Here is a 16,673-nt window from a genome sequence, read left to right as displayed (position 1 = left end):
TAAGTACCCTAAATGTGATAATAAAAAACCCAATAACAAGTTTGGTTTATAACCAATAAATGCATTGTGTAATTGTCCATTACTACTCTGCTATGCTACACTAAGAGAGGGAAAATGTAACATAACACTATGGACTTTTATTCTCACCACGAGGAAGATCATTTTGTTCTGCTGCACAGTTAAATTGCAGCAGGAGCACAATGGCCTCTGTTATAAGCACACAGTTGAGTGTGTCCAGTTCCCTTTTCATAACCATAATCATGTTTAATATTTGTTACAGTGACTGGGGAGCTGCCTGCACCGTCACACAGACTTATCTTTAATGCTTGGCCCCAAGGGAGTATCCTTCTCTTTTTTTTGAAAGCTTAGTTCCTTTTGCATTAAGTAATACTGGAAAGTCATACAAGGAACTAGAAAGCAAGCGTACTGGCAACAGCACATGAGGAAACAAATACACTGCCCGGCCAAAAAGAAATGTCACCACCTGGATTTTACTAAGCAAATAGGTAAGAGACCTCTATCGGTCAAATACTACAGTGATTAATATGTTTCAGTTGGCAACAAGTTATTTAACCCTAACTGATGCAGTGAATAGCTTCTTATTTCTTGAACAACCATGTCAGAAAACATATGCTGTGGTTTTGGAAAAGATAACCAAGGATGTATTCACACAAAAATTTAGATTTTTTTTGTTTGGTGTGGTCCACTTTCACATTGCCCTTTTTGCAAGTGAACCACCATTAGCCTACGGAGCAGAACAACACATGTGCTGAGGTCATTCATTGGACAGACATTCTGGGGAAAAGCAGGAAGCACCAAGTGAATACTGACAAAGTGTAGACAATCATGGATATGTTCCATACTGCGATCGTGTTAAGTGATTTGGTGCCATCAGCACATGTATAACTGACTGTGCGTCATTGAAATCTGTAAGCTATAGATTACTGCTAATCATTTACGTTGTTAGAGAGAGAGAGAGAGAGAGAGAGAGAGAGAGAGAGAGAGAGAGAGAGAGAGAGAAAGAGAGAGAGAGAGAGAGAGAGAGAGAGAGAGTAAAACGACTGCCTGTTCTACAAAGGCCTGTTTCAGGAAGCAGGTTTTGAGGCAACTCAGAGTCCGTTACTGCGGCAACATACGCCGTGAGTCTAACCTGCTGGATAGCTGGTTTGACCTACTCTGAGTTTGTGTCACTCCGAGTTGACTAACGCTGATCCACTGTTCTGAAACCGATAACCCAGAGTTACTCATCCCAGAGTTGGTCAACCCAGAGTGCAGGTTTGAACTCAGTTTGTCAACCCTGCTTCCTGAAACAGGCCTCAGTATGATTAAATAACAAATAAATAGCATACATCTATAAATTAAAGATTAAAAAACATCCAATTATTGTTGGTTAAAATAGGATATGTAGGCTGTGTCAATGCTACGTTTTGTGGTTTGTTGTCTACGATGTGAAACATCATTTTCAGCTCGCGTTAAGAATAGTCTCAAGCTGACACACAGCTGAGCCAAGGCCAACTGACACTGGAGTATTAACGGTCTGACCTGTTAACAGTGGGAGATAAATAAAAACACGCACTTCATGCAGAGCGCAGCGTGAACCTCTCTCCACCTCCCCTCTCCTTCATCTGATTGCTGTAGGCTACACATCAGCATTTCTACGCGTCATCTTTATCAAATCAAATGTTATAGCCTATATTGGCTCGGGGCTCCCGGTCAAACCACACCTAATCTTCTGAAAGAGGACCTATGATACTTTTCGAGTTGTATGACCTATACACGTTGTTATAATGATTTATAGTCATGTTTAACCATACTAGAGTATAAAATAATTACGTACATGCATTTCGACGTATTCCCTGCTGACCGTCTGGGGTGGCTATGCAGAGCACTAAACACTAAGGCAGCCGGTCGAGACGAACTTGTTCAAATTTCCGGGTAGTTTCTGTCATGTTTCCATGTATGGTAATGCTGCTCAGGCAAGCTCCGGCTGCATGCCCCCACCTTCCTGAAAATCTCCCGCTGCTGGAAGGAAGGTAACCAATCACAACGGAGTGGGGTTTGCAGCAGGGGGGGAGGGGTGGAGAAGCTCAAAGCAGTGTGTAGAGAGAGACTGCTGTGCTCGCTAGGGTAAGAGGAAGAGTGTCCCGAAAATCTACATAGATATTTTGTGATGTGATTCGTGTCAGGTTGCTCTATAGCAGTTTTTAACAAGAAATTAAGACCAGAAAAGTAGTATAATAGGATCTCTTTAACAATGGCGACAACAACACTTTCCCTTAATGTGAAGCTGACGGCGATTTATTAAAAAATATGTGAAAGAAAAGGCACAGTGCTTCCTGCATTTGGGTCAGATCGAGTCCGGACAAATTCACACCACAAACGAACTGCAGCAGAGTGGAAGCGCATCGAGACCACCTCTTCAGCTTGGGCTTGTTTCAACCGAACTAAACACGGCAGGTGTGAATACGCCCTAAGTGAACAAAGAATACTACTAAGGAGTAGATGAAACTACTAAAAGTGGGTTAAGATCTCTCCAACGCATTATTAAAACCTGGATAGATAGTGATGAACAGTCATCTTTGAGGAAAAAATGTGGTCGGAAAAACATCTTTAATGATCATGATGGAAGATCACTCAAAACATTTGGTGAAATCAAAATGTAAAATATCGACAGTAGAACTCCTGGCTATGTGTAACAGTGAAAGTAAGAGCATTTCCACATGCACAATGCAATGGAGTACATAAGAGACTATGCAGATGTGTAGCCTTAAGAAAACCACTTATCAGTGAGGCTAATCAGGATAAAATGCTTCAGTTTGCCAGGGAGCATACAGACTGGACTCTGGAGCAATGGAAAAAGGTTGTGTGATCTGATGAGACCAGATTGACCCTGTTCCAGAGTGATGGGTGCATCAGGGTAAGAAGAGAGGTGGATGAAGTGATGCTCCCATCGTGCCTAGTGCCTACTGTACAAGCCTGTGTGGCAGTGTACAGTAGGATCTGGGGTTGCTTCAGTTGGTCAGGTCTAGGTTCTAAGCAACCTTTTGTGCCAAATAAAGCTTATCAAAATGTATTACAGTGAATATGTGCCTTAATCAAAGCTAAAGATGGTCCAACCAAAGTTTTTTGGCGGCCGGGCAGTGTATGTTGAAAGAAAAAAAAAACCTTGTGCAATAAAATGTCAGGTTTTTTCAAACTGTGCGTTACATGTTGTGTTTCATAACAATCAAATAAGCACTTTCTCCAACACTTTGTGATTGTAAGAATAGTATAATAGAGCAGGAGAGTGAAGCAGTGAATATATGAAGAAAAAAAACAGGTTCCTCATTGTTGACTTACTCTATCTAGTGCCCTCGCCAATTTCAGTTCCTGATTGAGTAAGTGAATTAAAAGCCATGCCCTTTCTCTTTCAATGTGTCTTGTGTGTAGACACACGGACACATCAGGAGTAACCGGCTGGTTGTGACAAACTGCTGCATCAGGTAAGAATGGCTGTAAAGTCTCTGTATGGGGACACATTTGCAAACAAAATATTTTTGTACTCAATGTCAAATCTTTATAGTAATGGTGCAAATATTTACAACATTAACCTCAATGTTTGAAGTAGCCTTGCATTTTAGTATGTGAAAACATTTTCTCCAGATTAGTGTGGATAAACACTGAAGGGATCCAGTGATTGTGATCCGTTTTGTGGGAAGGGTGTGTTTTTCCAACTCTGTTTCAAAAGCAGTAATAATATAATAATAATATATTGTATTTTTATTATGTTAACTTAAGGTCTCAATGGTGAGTGTATGTGCCTTCATGTGTGTACATATATAGTCAGTGTTGCCAGTGTTTTGGGATGTACTACATTTAGTTAAAATATAACTAATTTGGTTAGAAAAGAAGCGCTGTCTTCATCGGTGAGATTTGGTTCCTCTGTCACAAGCAGCTCTTTCTCACCATTTTTACAGTTTTGTTGTCAGGATGCCACGCCTGATGCACATCTAAATGCAGACACTTATGCACTTCCCCTGTTTTTCTGTACCACATACCAGCTTAGAAACGTCTTAAAGAAAAGCTCATGGTGTCTCACATTGTGTTGGTTCACTCAGTCCATACTATTCAATCTGTTCTATGACAAGGTGATAGAAACATGAAAACTTTAAAGCAACACCAGGAATGAATGAATATATAAAATAATAAACATTTAAAAATCTGCAATACTGCAATTCACATCTGTGAAATCTCATCTTCTCTGTATAAGATCTCTGCGATGATTCAAATATCCACATTCAAAATGGAGAAAAAATGGCAGACTGGGCCTTTAGTCTCGGTCCTAAACAAGATACCACATGAGCACATGATTGAATTAGGCTGACAGTCAGCTCTTTCACAGAACTCCACTGAAGAAGGAATTTAAAAACTAAGGCTGTGGTGGAAAGTATATTTACTCCAGTTCAGACTCCCTTTCTACTTCTACACTACATTTACCTGGGATATACTCCACCATACTTATTTGTAGGGGAGCAGAGCATTTCAGATGTTATATTTCTGTATATTATAAACATATCATGAGCTTATAAAGTACAGTACACTACATGGCTAAAGGTGAAGTCAATGGTTTGACACTTAACCCTTTGAATAAAATGCAGTCTGAATGAATATGAGTCACTGTGCCCATTCTTCTGCAGTACATTTGCTATTTTACTATTTATACTTTTAAAGGTGCAGTCTGTAATGGGAATTAGTGTTTTCAGAAAAGACTTGGAATGAATGGAATATAATATTCAAAAGTATAAAAGTGGTTACTTTTATTACCTTAGAATGACCCATTTATATATGCATCTCTGCGGGACGCTGAGGCCGCCATGTTGCACCGCCATGTTTCTACAGTAGCACAGAACGGACAAACTTAACAGCCTTACGCATTTTTATATATAGTGGGTGTCCTGGGGTAACCAAGAAAAATAAGTACTATAGAATAAATAGCATACATCGTCCCCTCATCACTTCATATTGTGGAAAGACTTGAGGCAGTGGTGGATGATGCCATCTTTAGTAACTAGCTTCTTGTCCTTGAAGGCCACCAAAGCTTATGTAAATTCTCCGAATGGGAGGGGTAAGCCCAGTTCAGACCAAAGATTCGCCTCGCAACGACTTGCAACGAGACGGTTTTAGAACGTCGCGGGGGAGAAGTGGCAGCAGTGTGAACTGCTCGTTGCAGTGCGGCTGATGCCGTTGCAAGGAGTAGCAGAAGATTCAACATGTCAAATCACAAGGTCCAGTTTTAGAGCGTCTAGGCCAGCTCGTTGCAAGCAGTTGCAGTTGTGACTTGTCGGCAAATCTTTGGTCTGAACTGGGCTTTAGAGACGGAGCGTTGCGATCTAGAACTTTTACCACTAGATGCCAAAATCCTGCTTAACTATACACTGTCCATTATACAAGTATGTTGTTGATAATACTGCTTTTACCCAAGTACGGCAGAACCTTTGCTTACAAAAGACCATTATTTACATTAATGTATCCTTCCACCACTTCCACAAATATGTTCCTTACAGTAGAGTAAAACAAGTCAACCACACAATAGCAGAATCTTTGCCTGTTGTGTCCTGTCGGTAAACTACCAAGAGCATTCTGCTGACTTGCTATCGTGTTCTTTTAATCTCCAACAGTCAAGATGTTCCTGTGCTGTCAGCTGGCTCTGTTTGCTTTCATCCCTATGACCTTGGGCATTGATCCCGGGGTGAAGGTCAAGCTCACAGAAAAAGGTCTTGAATATGGTAAGAGTTTGCAGCACTTGTTTCTGCATCAATCTCACCAGGGATTCATCGTCACATACGTAGCCTTTCCTTTTTCCTAGGAAGACAACTGGGCATGGCTTCCATCCAGCAGAGACTGAAAACCATCAAACTCCCTGATATTTCTGGGAAACAGAAGGTGTCTCCCATTGGAAAGGTCCAGTACAGCCTGACAAAGTAAGGCATCCATTTATGCCTCAGATCTGCGTAAAGGCTGAGGCAGCGATTCTGGAGAACGCTTGTCGTCAACATCAGTAAATATCTCCTCACGACGATCCGTTACCTGTCCATACTGTGTGTGCCCCTTTGTTTACATGCCCGTTCACAGAGCTTAGGCTGTGTTATTCAGCACACACACAGTACGGACAGGTAGTGGATTGTAAGGAGATATTCACTGATTCACAAGCATTCTCCCTAACCACTGACTCCGCTTTATAAAAGACTCATGGTGGTGTTTTTTCCCAAATTGAATTTACAAACAAGCATGTCATTTATTTCAGTATGAAAATAGCAAATGTGGGATTACCAAAGTCGGCTGTGGCTCTGGTGCCGGGGTCCGGTGTCCGGCTTTCCATAGAGAACGCCTTCATCACGCTGCAGGGAAACTGGAGGGTCAAGTACCTCAGAATAATGTGAGTGAGAGAAGGTATCTTCCTTGTTGTACCAACCATTTGGGGATATTTGTATGATGCAACAGTGACCCCTCTCTCTTTACAGAAAGGACAGTGGCTCTTTTGATTTGACTGTGAATGGACTCTCCATCACTATAAGCATCGCCGTCAAGAGTGACCAGACCGGCAGACCTGAGGTCAGTAGCGCCAACTGTGCGGCAACCGTCGGCGGCGCCAGCATCAAATTCCATGGTGGAGCCAGGTAAAAGGGAACAGAATGTGAATGTTCTGTTTTTATTGTCATGCTATAGACATGCAGTATACTCCCCTTATTCCTGTGTTCACTGTGTTTTTCAGCTGGCTGTACAATCTCTTCAAAAATGTTGTCGATAAGGCTTTGCGTAGTGCACTGCAGAAACAGGTAAGGGCAACCCAGCCTTATACTATTTAACAAACAAATTATTTTACATTCTATCTGTAGTCATTTTACCATGAGAGATCTTCTCAAATGTATTCAAAAGTTCTTCTCAGGGAGGTGTCTCCCACACCATTTACTAAGGAACTGAGAGCAGACACAGGAGAAGTATTCACATCCTTTAAAGAAGTGAAATAAAACATGGTGAAAACACAACATCTCTATTACGTGCTAAACTAAGTCAAAATAAGGAAGTATTATCAGATAAAACTAGGACTTGTGAGTGTTATATTAGGGGTCAGGGCCACTCCAATGGTTCACCAGGTAGATCTGACAGGTCGTTCTATGATTCATGAGAGAGGAATGAAGAAAAAACAGAGTCTTGGTCCACATACACATACTTGTTATTTGGACTTTTCTGATTTGATCCTTATTAAATCACCCACCAAAATATGCTTTTAAAAGTCCAACGTGCATTGAGGTTGCCTTGCAATGAGGCACTCTACCTAGCGAATGGCTGAGCAGGTCTTAGTGACTCCTCTGGACTGCTTTTATGTCCTTGTAACAACGCATTATGTAATAAAAACGCAGTGAGTAACAAAATGTATTATATTTTCACTTCGTTATGTAATAGCAACCACATTATGTAATAATATGCCACATTATGTAATAAACAGCCTGGATGCAATATGAAATACATTTATCAGCCTGGATGCAATATGAAATACATTTATCAGGCTGGATGCAATATGAAATACATTTATCAATATGAAATACATTTATCCACATTATGTAATAAACTATTACGTAATGCTAGTTATTGCTAAATGCAAAGGTTGCTTTTTTTATAAAAATGTAATTATATGATGCATTGTCTAAAAATGTATTACAAAATGTGGATAAACGTATTAAATTTGCATTCAGGAGAGGCGCTAGTGAGCCAGCCATGGAGTAAGTTGAGTTTTACTCAGCTCTTTCACCTTCGCTAAATTTAAATAAAAAACGCTAATTGTTAAGTCTTTTGACGGTGGCAAAGAACACATAAAGCTCTTAAGGATGGGTAGGACCAGGATAAAGAGCCCAAAAAACGCTGGACAATCTTTCCAGGAGTGAAGGTGACTTTTTGTCGAACGAGCTAGCTAGCAGCTAACCAGGCTCGGCTAGCGCCAGTGATGACCTCTCTGCACCACTGATGGAGGTTGACTCCCCGTCTGCTATCATACAGGTCATTAGACGTGTGGAGAACGCTATGAACACAAGGCTGGACAACCTAGAGTCATCCTAGCCTGGCTCCGCCCGCCTACCTACTTCCGCTCAAATTTAATTTTCCCTTCAGTAGTCAGTCTGGGGCTGCGGTGAATTCATGTGTCCTAGGCTAGCTGAGGAAAATTTCCAGCCGTCCAATCAGCGAACAGAGCGAGTGGCTAAGAACGATGACGTCGAAGTCGCACTCCAGTTTCAGTTGAATGCTGCGTAACTTTATACTCGGAACTCGGAGATTTCCGACTTGGTAGTTCCGAGTTCCGACCTGTCTGTGTTCCAGTGCATCTGCTCGGGAAAGTATGGACGCCTACAACCTTTCTCATCTAAATAACTAAACGTTAGGCTCTAGCAAGTTACCGTTGCCAGGTACCGGTAGATCCATAAACTACAATATGTAGTGAAGTCGGAAATTTCCGAGTTCCCAGTACAACTGGAACGCACCGTCAGAAGCCGGCTCATGACATACGTCACGACCAAACGTTAGCGATTGGTTGGCTAATCCAGAGTGGCACTGGGCAGATCCAATAGTTTTAAACTTCAACAGACACCCGCCTCCAAGTGAGTGAACGTTTGCCAAATAGAGCAGTTCCAGACCTTCTGTACAAATGAAATGAAGTACGATGGTCTGGTTGGACCAGGCTAGAGTCATCCTGCGCCGAGGTGAAAACTAGTTTGGCCTCAAACTATTCCCACATAACCAGCCTGGAGGAGACTTGAGACCCTGGCGTGCAATTTATTTTCCCCTAATTAGACTGGTTAGGAGTAACCTTAAATGTTGGGAGGGTTTGTGAATACAGCCACTTTAGAACGGATATGATAATAGGTTCTTGGAGAGAGTGCAGAAAAACTGCCGGTCTCCATTTACTTTTTTGTCTGAACTGAGGTAAACATTATTACTAAATTATTGATGAAACATTCCATTAAATTATATTTATAATAAGCCGCAACGGATATTATAATTATTCTGAGAGGGTTGACAGAGAGGCAGTATGATTCTAAATGAGTCTGTGAATCCATATATTTGTCTTTCTTTTGGAGTGTGGGAATAGACCTTCCCTGTTCTTTATTGTTGCAGATCTGCCCCCTGGTGGCTAATGCAGTATCTGATTTGAACCCCCAGCTGAAAACTCTCAATGGTAAAAACACACTCTCAGTGTCACATATTTGGATGTTTCATTGATGCTAAATATATGAGAGACATGTTCTACCTTACTGCAGTTTTGGCCAAGGTGGACCAGTATGCAGAGATTGAATATTCCATGGTGTCATCGCCCACAGTTTCAAATTCTTCTATAGACTTCAGCTTGAAGGTAAATTATCCCATTATTACTCTGTACATTTGTTATATCTGTAGCCTTAAGCCAGAGATACTGATAGTAACTTTTCATGTCGCATAGTCAAAGAGCTCAGTCACTCATGTCAATAACAGGGTCCAAAAGGAATAGCCTATAACAATGTGGGGAACATCAAATAATCAAAGTTCATATTTCCTCTTTTCTCTGATTTGAAGCTTGTTGCTTAAATGTTTGATATCAGGGCAGAAACAGATCAAATAAAGATTTCCTGAAGTCAACTCTGATTGTGTTTTATATTAATCCTTTAAAATGAACAATAATTATAATACCTGATACTTTTAAAGCACTTTCTAGAACTCATATTTGGGGAATTTGATGAAATATTCTGTCGTGGTGTTGTCAGTGTCAGTTGAGTCAATGTTCCTCTTTCTATTAACCTGTTAATCAATAGTTTCACCATCGTCTCCACAGAAAGAATATCAACAGTCTGCCTTAATAAGAGGAAATTACACACACACACACAGTTAGTTCACTCACTCACTCACTCACTCACTCACTCACTCACTCACTCACTCACTCACTCACTCACTCACACACTCACTCACTCACTCACTCACAGACAGTTAAATCAGTTTTATTTCTAAAGTCAAGACACACACACACACACACACACACACACTCAGTCCTTACCTTGGACCACCTCTGGCTCAGAGCGATGCAGGTGTTGGCCATGGTGGGCATTACATTAATTACAAATTTAACTTTAAGTTAAAAATTTAAAAAAGTTTAAAATTCACAAGGGTAAACTGACTTCACCTTCAGATGCTCGGAGCAGGTCAGTTACTCTTCGCAGGACTGCATGGCACAGCAGCGCGCTGACTCGCTGTGTGTGACAAACTGCGCCACGGCCCTGCATCATATGCGCAATTGCGCATATGATGCAGGGCCGTGGCTAAGTATTTGAGGGGCAGGGCAGAAGATTGGATTGAAAATTATTTACTTTTGTTCAATTTATTGTTTGTTTCAATTATTAGAGTGGCTAGTTGACATAGTGGCGGTTTGTTCTGACAAGTACATTTTTGAGAATGCAAAAGTTAGGGGGGCAGCTGGGGGGCAAGGCTCTTCAGTGGGGGGGGGGGGGGAGGGGGCGGCTGCCCCCCTTTGCCCCCCTGTAGAACCGCCCCTGCTTAAAGGTGGAGTCAGCAATTCTGGAGAACGCTTGTTGTCATAATCACTTTTTGTCAAAATCAGTGAATATCTCCTCACGATGTCCTTGTCTGCTACATTTCCATACTGTGTGTGCTACAGAAAAAAGAGCTAAAACACAACCTTGTCTCTGTTAACGGGTATGTTGCTAGCTAAGGTGGGATCCTTTGCCATGTCCTTTGTTTACATGCCCATTTAAGAGAGTCTACTTTGTGTATACACACTGAATTTCTTTTAGCGCGCGAACACACACACACACACACACACACACACACACACACACACAGTACGGACAGTCAGCATACCGTGAGGAGATATTCACTGATTTGACAACAAGCGTTCTCCAGAATCACTGTCTCCACGTATAATTTGGTTGTGTCCCATACTTTTTGTCTGTGTGCCATTCAGGGTGTATTCTACAGCATAGGGAAGCACCAGGAGCCTCCGTTCTCGGCGGTGCCCTTCACCCTGCCGCCCCAGACCAACAACATGTTGTACCTGGGCGTGTCTGCCTTCACCACAGACTCTGCAGCCTTCGTCTACAACAAAGCCGGAGCCCTCAGCCTGTACATCACTGATGACATGGTGAGCTGAATCCTCCTACTTATTCCCTAATGGATCTGAAGCAGTCCTCCACTAGTACCACGCCCCTGTGCCCGGTCATTTAAAGGTTCAATAAGGCAAATGGTCAGTTTAGTTAACTTCCTGTCAGTGACTGCAGTTAGCAGTCCCCTCCCTTGTCCCTATGTCACCACATTAATGCACTGCGGTCTTCAAGCAGCGAGTTATCTAGCATCATCTCAGATCAGAAAGTGCGATAAAACCAAGCCCCAACCTCAGCGAATTTTACCATTATCCAATAAGGAAGTGACACAAATTGTAGTACCTTCCGGTGGCCACTGGGGGTGGTACCAAGACTGAGCCATTTTTCTTTGACGCACTTGTTAGACAGGCCGTTTTCAAAGTCTTATTAAAACTATTTACAGCCTGGTCCACAGAACCATTCTAGTCTGTATGTTTAGGTCATATCTCCATAACAACACTGAGGGGGGTGATTTTTTTTTTCTAGCAGGCTAGTTTTTATTCTTTTGGAGGTTAAAATGTATTGGCGCGATCTCTTGAGTGACAGCTCTCTGCCCGTTGTCCCTCACTTTGCCTCGGAGGTATACGTCAGCTCGATGGGCGTATCTCCCTCCCCCCAACGTGACGTCGATTCCCTTTTTCGGCAAGAGGAGTGAGGTGGAGTAAAAATCTCATAAAATGGCGCATAAACCAGGATTATTGGATTCCGTGTGAATAACTGAGATCAGCCCGGATGCTACATCCATTTTAATATACTATATATGGATAAAACATGGTAAAAACCACCAAAACAGACATTTGGAAGGATTTTAACCTGCTCCGCGATTGTAGGCGTATAAACATTCACCCATCTGTCGCTCTTCACGTGCACCGGCAGTGAGACGGGTGCCGGTTGTAGCGTTCTCTCTTCTGATTGGATATCAGGTTGTGGGATACCAGAAAAGTTTATCTTCCGATTACATGCAGAGCGGGTGACTGAGAGATCGGCTTTATGAAACGTGCACTCTATATAAGTTATCACTGTATGAATAAAGAGTGATTTAACTCATACATTAACATAAATATATTGCTTACTTCACCTTTAAGCTTTTTAAATAATTTTTCATTAAACTGTTTACTTTGCTGTTTGATCGATGTATTATTGTGACACACTTTTGAGTTGCCTTTGTATGAAATGTGCTATACAAATAACGTTGCCTTCCCTTGCCTGACCTAAACCACTCTGGCTCTATCACTACAGATCCCACAAGGCTCTCCTGTCCGACTCAACACCAGAACGTTTGGGGCATTCATTCCACAGGTGACAACACATCAGTGGTGTAGAGAGTACCTAAACACCATACCTGAGTAAGAGTAGAGATACCTTACAAGAAAAATGACTGTGTTACAAGTTACCTATTATGGAGTAAAGGTACAAAAGTATCAGATTTTAAAAGTATTCAAGTAGTTGTGGCATAAAAATTCTTAATTGATAAACTAACTAGTCATTTTAATCAATAAAATAGATCAGATAAATCCGATAACTGTAGTGAAGTACAATATTCCTCACTGAATTGTAGTGGAGTAGAAGTATAAAGTAGCATGAACATATTCAAGTACAAGACTCTCAAAGTACAGTACTTGAGTAGATGTACTAATTTAGATTACTAATCTGCAACACGTTCCACAGATTGTATGAGAAGATCACTGGCCATTGGCCGTTTGTGTGAGCATATCTTTTACAATTCTCAATTTTCAGATTTCCAAACGCTTCCCTGGTCTGATGATAAAGCTGCTGGTGAAGACAGTGAAGACTCCAGTCATCACGTTTCAAGCCAACAACATGACGGTTCAGGCCCGGGCCAGTGTGACAGCCTACGCTATCCAGCCCAACGCCACCCTGTCCCCTCTCTTTGTCCTAAACCTGGTGGGCTATCAAGCTTTCACCATATAAAACACTTTCCCTGCGTTCCAAATCACATACTCTTTCTTTTTACTACACTACATACTAAAGTACATAACTGTTTTAGGGCGACGGGGTGAAAACAAATCAGATAAGGAAGTGTCTTTTGTTCATTATGTCATGAAATGTCAACAATAAAGACGAATACTGCAAAATGCTTTTGACGAGCATGTATTGGGATTTGGGACATCCTAAATCTTTTTCTGACATACTAAATAGTAGGGAAGTATGGGTATTGGAACCATAGATAGTACATAACGATTGGAACGCAGGGTTTATTTTGCTGTTTGGAAAAAAAACACTAAAACTCTCTCACTACATTGCCTTTTACAGGAGAGCAGCGTCAGCGCCCAAGTGTTTGTCAGTGGAACAAGGCTGGCTGGGGCCGTCACCTTAAACCAGTGAGTCACTACACCATCTCTAGTTGCTCTCAGAAGGGTCTCTAAAGGTCCTTGTAATGAATGAATTGTCACATTTAAATTCTGCCTCATTTGCACCAGAATGGATCTGACCCTGGAGACAAGTTACGTGGGAGAGTTTCAGGTGAGGGCTGCATTCTAAAACAGTTTGTACATTTAACAGTGCCACTTAACATTGAACTGCATCGAACCTGTCAGACTTACCCTGAGCCCTATAACCTGCAGGTCAGATCCCTCCACAGCATCTTTCAAATGGTCCTCAAAGTGGTAGTGATACCTAAACTCAACGGTGAGTTCTTGCACTCTCAGCTATTAACTCAGGGCCCATTGTCATGTCTTCAGGCAGTTAGAATGCAGCTCACTACGGAGCACAGAGGGTCAAATTATGTCTAGACCCAATGTTACTACATTGGCATTCTTGCTTTTGAGAAACAAAATGCCAAAAAATGCAACATTTTCTGACCAATAATAAAAGCAGAAAAGCTCATTCATTATGGGTTCCGTTTATACCAGGAATCATTCACGTTTAGGTTTCATCTGCTTTCTGCTGCTTTGCAATGAAGAGCCTTGCATTCGCCTTAAGAATACAATTGAAAACTCATGCCTTCCTATTTAAATTTTAAGGAGCAGAAGGTGTTACAACTTTTTTTGTTGGGGGGGGGGGGGCTATTGCCACTGCAGACCCCTTTATCATACTGTACTGCATGCTTTATTTTGATAGCCGTTACCAAAGGGCTACACTTTTCATTAGGTCACACATTTCAGATGCATGATTTGGTATCCATTAAGCAATCTGGTACTGGTTTGGCTGCTCTGAATGGAGAGAGCAGCTTTGAGTAACCCAGTGTATTTTCATAAGCAATCAAAAAGAGTGTAGATGGTCAATGTTGATTTGCTAATTGCCCTGTTATTAATATTGTCGCTGTGTTCTTCTATTTCATAATTGTCTTTTAGTTTAAAGCCCTTGGAGCTGCATGTTATGCGTCCCATGTAATTAAAACTGAATGTTTGCCATGTTGGATTCATGTGACTAGTTTATCTAAATGTAGGATTTCTTCTTCATAGTTCAACTGGCAAAGGGATACCCTCTGCCTACGCTTGGGAAGATGAAGCTTGTGAACACCCAGCTTCACGTCCTGAAGGTGAGAGACTGGCCCTGCATTCCAAATCACATACTATTTCTTTTTACTACACTACATGCTAAAGTATAAAAGACTTTTAGGGCCACAGGAGAGAAAAAAAAATCTGATAACTAAGATTTTTTTTTTTTTTCATTATGTCAAGAAATGTCAAGAATAAATATGAAAACTCCAAAATGCTATTGGAGTTAGTGTATTTTTTATGTGTATTTTCAGCATACTACAATTGACATGCATGTATTGGGACATCCTAACTCTTTTTCTGGCATACTAAATAGTAGGGAAGTATGGGTATTGGAACGCAGGGTGGATATTTTCTATAAAACTGCATATTTTTGAGCGAGCTGCCTCTGTTACAAGACAAGGATTTCATAGAGGGCCAAGCGCTTGGTATAAAACATCTTAAAATCTGCTAGATGATCAGGATTCATCATCTCAAAGCTGTTATTTTACTGCTTTATTTTCCTCTAGGACTACATGCTGATTGGGACAGATGTTCAGTTCATCGGCTGAGTGAGGTTTGAATCATTTCTGCACTGGGGCGTGCCACCATGAAGACAAGTCACAGAAAAAAACAGAACAAGTGCAACAACAAAAAATATATCCTACGATTCTTGAGTAACCTGATATAATTTTTTCTTTTTCTTTCAAATACTAAACCAGGAGAGGTTTTTTCACATTAAACTGTGGATGGGGTGGTGAACTCTTCCAATGGGGTTGCAGCAATCCTGTGTTACCAGGACATGTACTGCAGTCCACAGGGCAGGGCAAACTGTCAACACAATCATCTGTTGTTTTGTAATAGCATGCTCCTTCCAAAGCAGATCACAGCACTTTCTGCTGCTGACTTTGGGCAAAACAATTTCTTCCCTCATAATTTCTGGCTGTGAAGCTCACGGAGCGTTTCTACAAATGTGCTGACCCGTGACATTTTTACTGCAGTTTGGAGAGGCGCCCCTTAAATATGCCAAGACATCACTCAAGCAACACTGTCTCAAATTAAAATAATCAGTCACAGTCATTTATTTGATAGTATGTATTGTTCAATATGTAAAACATACGTAATTAGTACTGACTGTATAAATAACATTTTCTTCTTCTATATCACATTGTTGAGAGGAGCCTGGGACTTACGAATGCCATTGCCAATGACTGATGCTGTAACTGTTGTGCATATGACAAATAAACCATCTTAAATCTTGAAACACAATGTGGTTTACATAGCTCATCTCAGCAGTCCAGTGTGACTTTGAGATGCCTAACCCCTGAAACACACATCCTACCTCTACTGCACGTCTGTGTCTGACTTCACCGACCGTGTAAACACACTACAGCAGCCACACATCCAACCTCCCACACGCTGCAGACGGCCGTCAGAGGCGCTTTTATGAGGAGACGCGCATCTCTCTGCTTTAACTGTCAGTCTGCCCCAGGGCAGCTGTGGCTACTCTCGTAGTTTACCACCACCGGTATGACTGTGTGTGAATGAATTGAACCAGGAACCCTGTAAAGAGCTTTGAGTCCTTAGGGAATAAAGCGCTATATAAAACCTATCAATTATTATTAATTATTATTAACTGATAGAGAAATACTCTGTTGACAGTCATACCAGCAGCATTCACTGTAGTTTTACGGTTTCCCGGTGTGTCCCTTTCAAAATAAAACTTCCCACAAGCGAAAATGTGAAAAAAAAAAAAATAAAAAAAGGGCAACCAGGCAATAGGATTACTGTCGAAACTCAATATTAATCATATGCATCATAAAATGACATGAAACAACTTAATATGAGAATGATCTATGAAAACTATATTCTATGTAGAAAGACAGGGCTTTTAGGAGCAGCGCTGCAGCAGCAGTTGAGATGTTACATGTGTGTCCGAAAAAAGCGCTCCAGAGGCCGCAGTAACGGACGCCGCCGCACTCCATAGATAGACGCAGGATGTGTGTGGAGGCTGTAACAGTCCCATAAACAACAGCCTCCATGTGTCTTCAAAGTCATTCAAGTGAATGGGACGGTG

At 41.4% G+C, this 16,673-nt stretch overlaps 1 protein-coding gene across 2 annotated transcripts; it reads left to right on the top strand.

Moving 5' to 3' along the window:
• The first annotated feature begins 412 nt into the window (after positions 1–412).
• Positions 413–16,635, top strand: LOC307249010 (bactericidal permeability-increasing protein-like). 2 transcript variants are annotated; one of them, XM_080025602.1, is made up of 17 exons: positions 413–506; positions 3,430–3,482; positions 5,658–5,765; positions 5,846–5,960; positions 6,284–6,415; positions 6,501–6,656; positions 6,752–6,815; positions 9,148–9,208; positions 9,291–9,382; positions 10,982–11,158; positions 12,396–12,455; positions 12,894–13,061; positions 13,431–13,498; positions 13,598–13,640; positions 13,742–13,805; positions 14,582–14,658; positions 15,127–16,635. In XM_080025602.1, exons 3-17 carry the CDS (start codon positions 5,663–5,665, stop codon positions 15,166–15,168), a joined length of 1,422 nt encoding a protein of 473 aa, XP_079881728.1. In that variant the 5' UTR covers positions 413–506; positions 3,430–3,482; positions 5,658–5,662; the 3' UTR covers positions 15,169–16,635. The 2 variants fall into 2 exon arrangements, with proteins under 2 accessions (XP_079881728.1, XP_079881729.1); XM_080025603.1 differs by lacking the exon at positions 3,430–3,482 and having other exon boundaries at positions 457–506.
• The last annotated feature ends 38 nt before the right edge of the window (positions 16,636–16,673 follow it).

This window comes from Ammodytes marinus, assembly GCF_949987685.1.
Source record: "Ammodytes marinus genome assembly, chromosome: 4".
Lineage (NCBI taxonomy): Eukaryota > Metazoa > Chordata > Actinopteri > Uranoscopiformes > Ammodytidae > Ammodytes > Ammodytes marinus.
The sequence above is the reverse complement of the archived record's forward strand: the minus strand, read 5'-3'. Positions and strand labels throughout refer to the sequence as shown.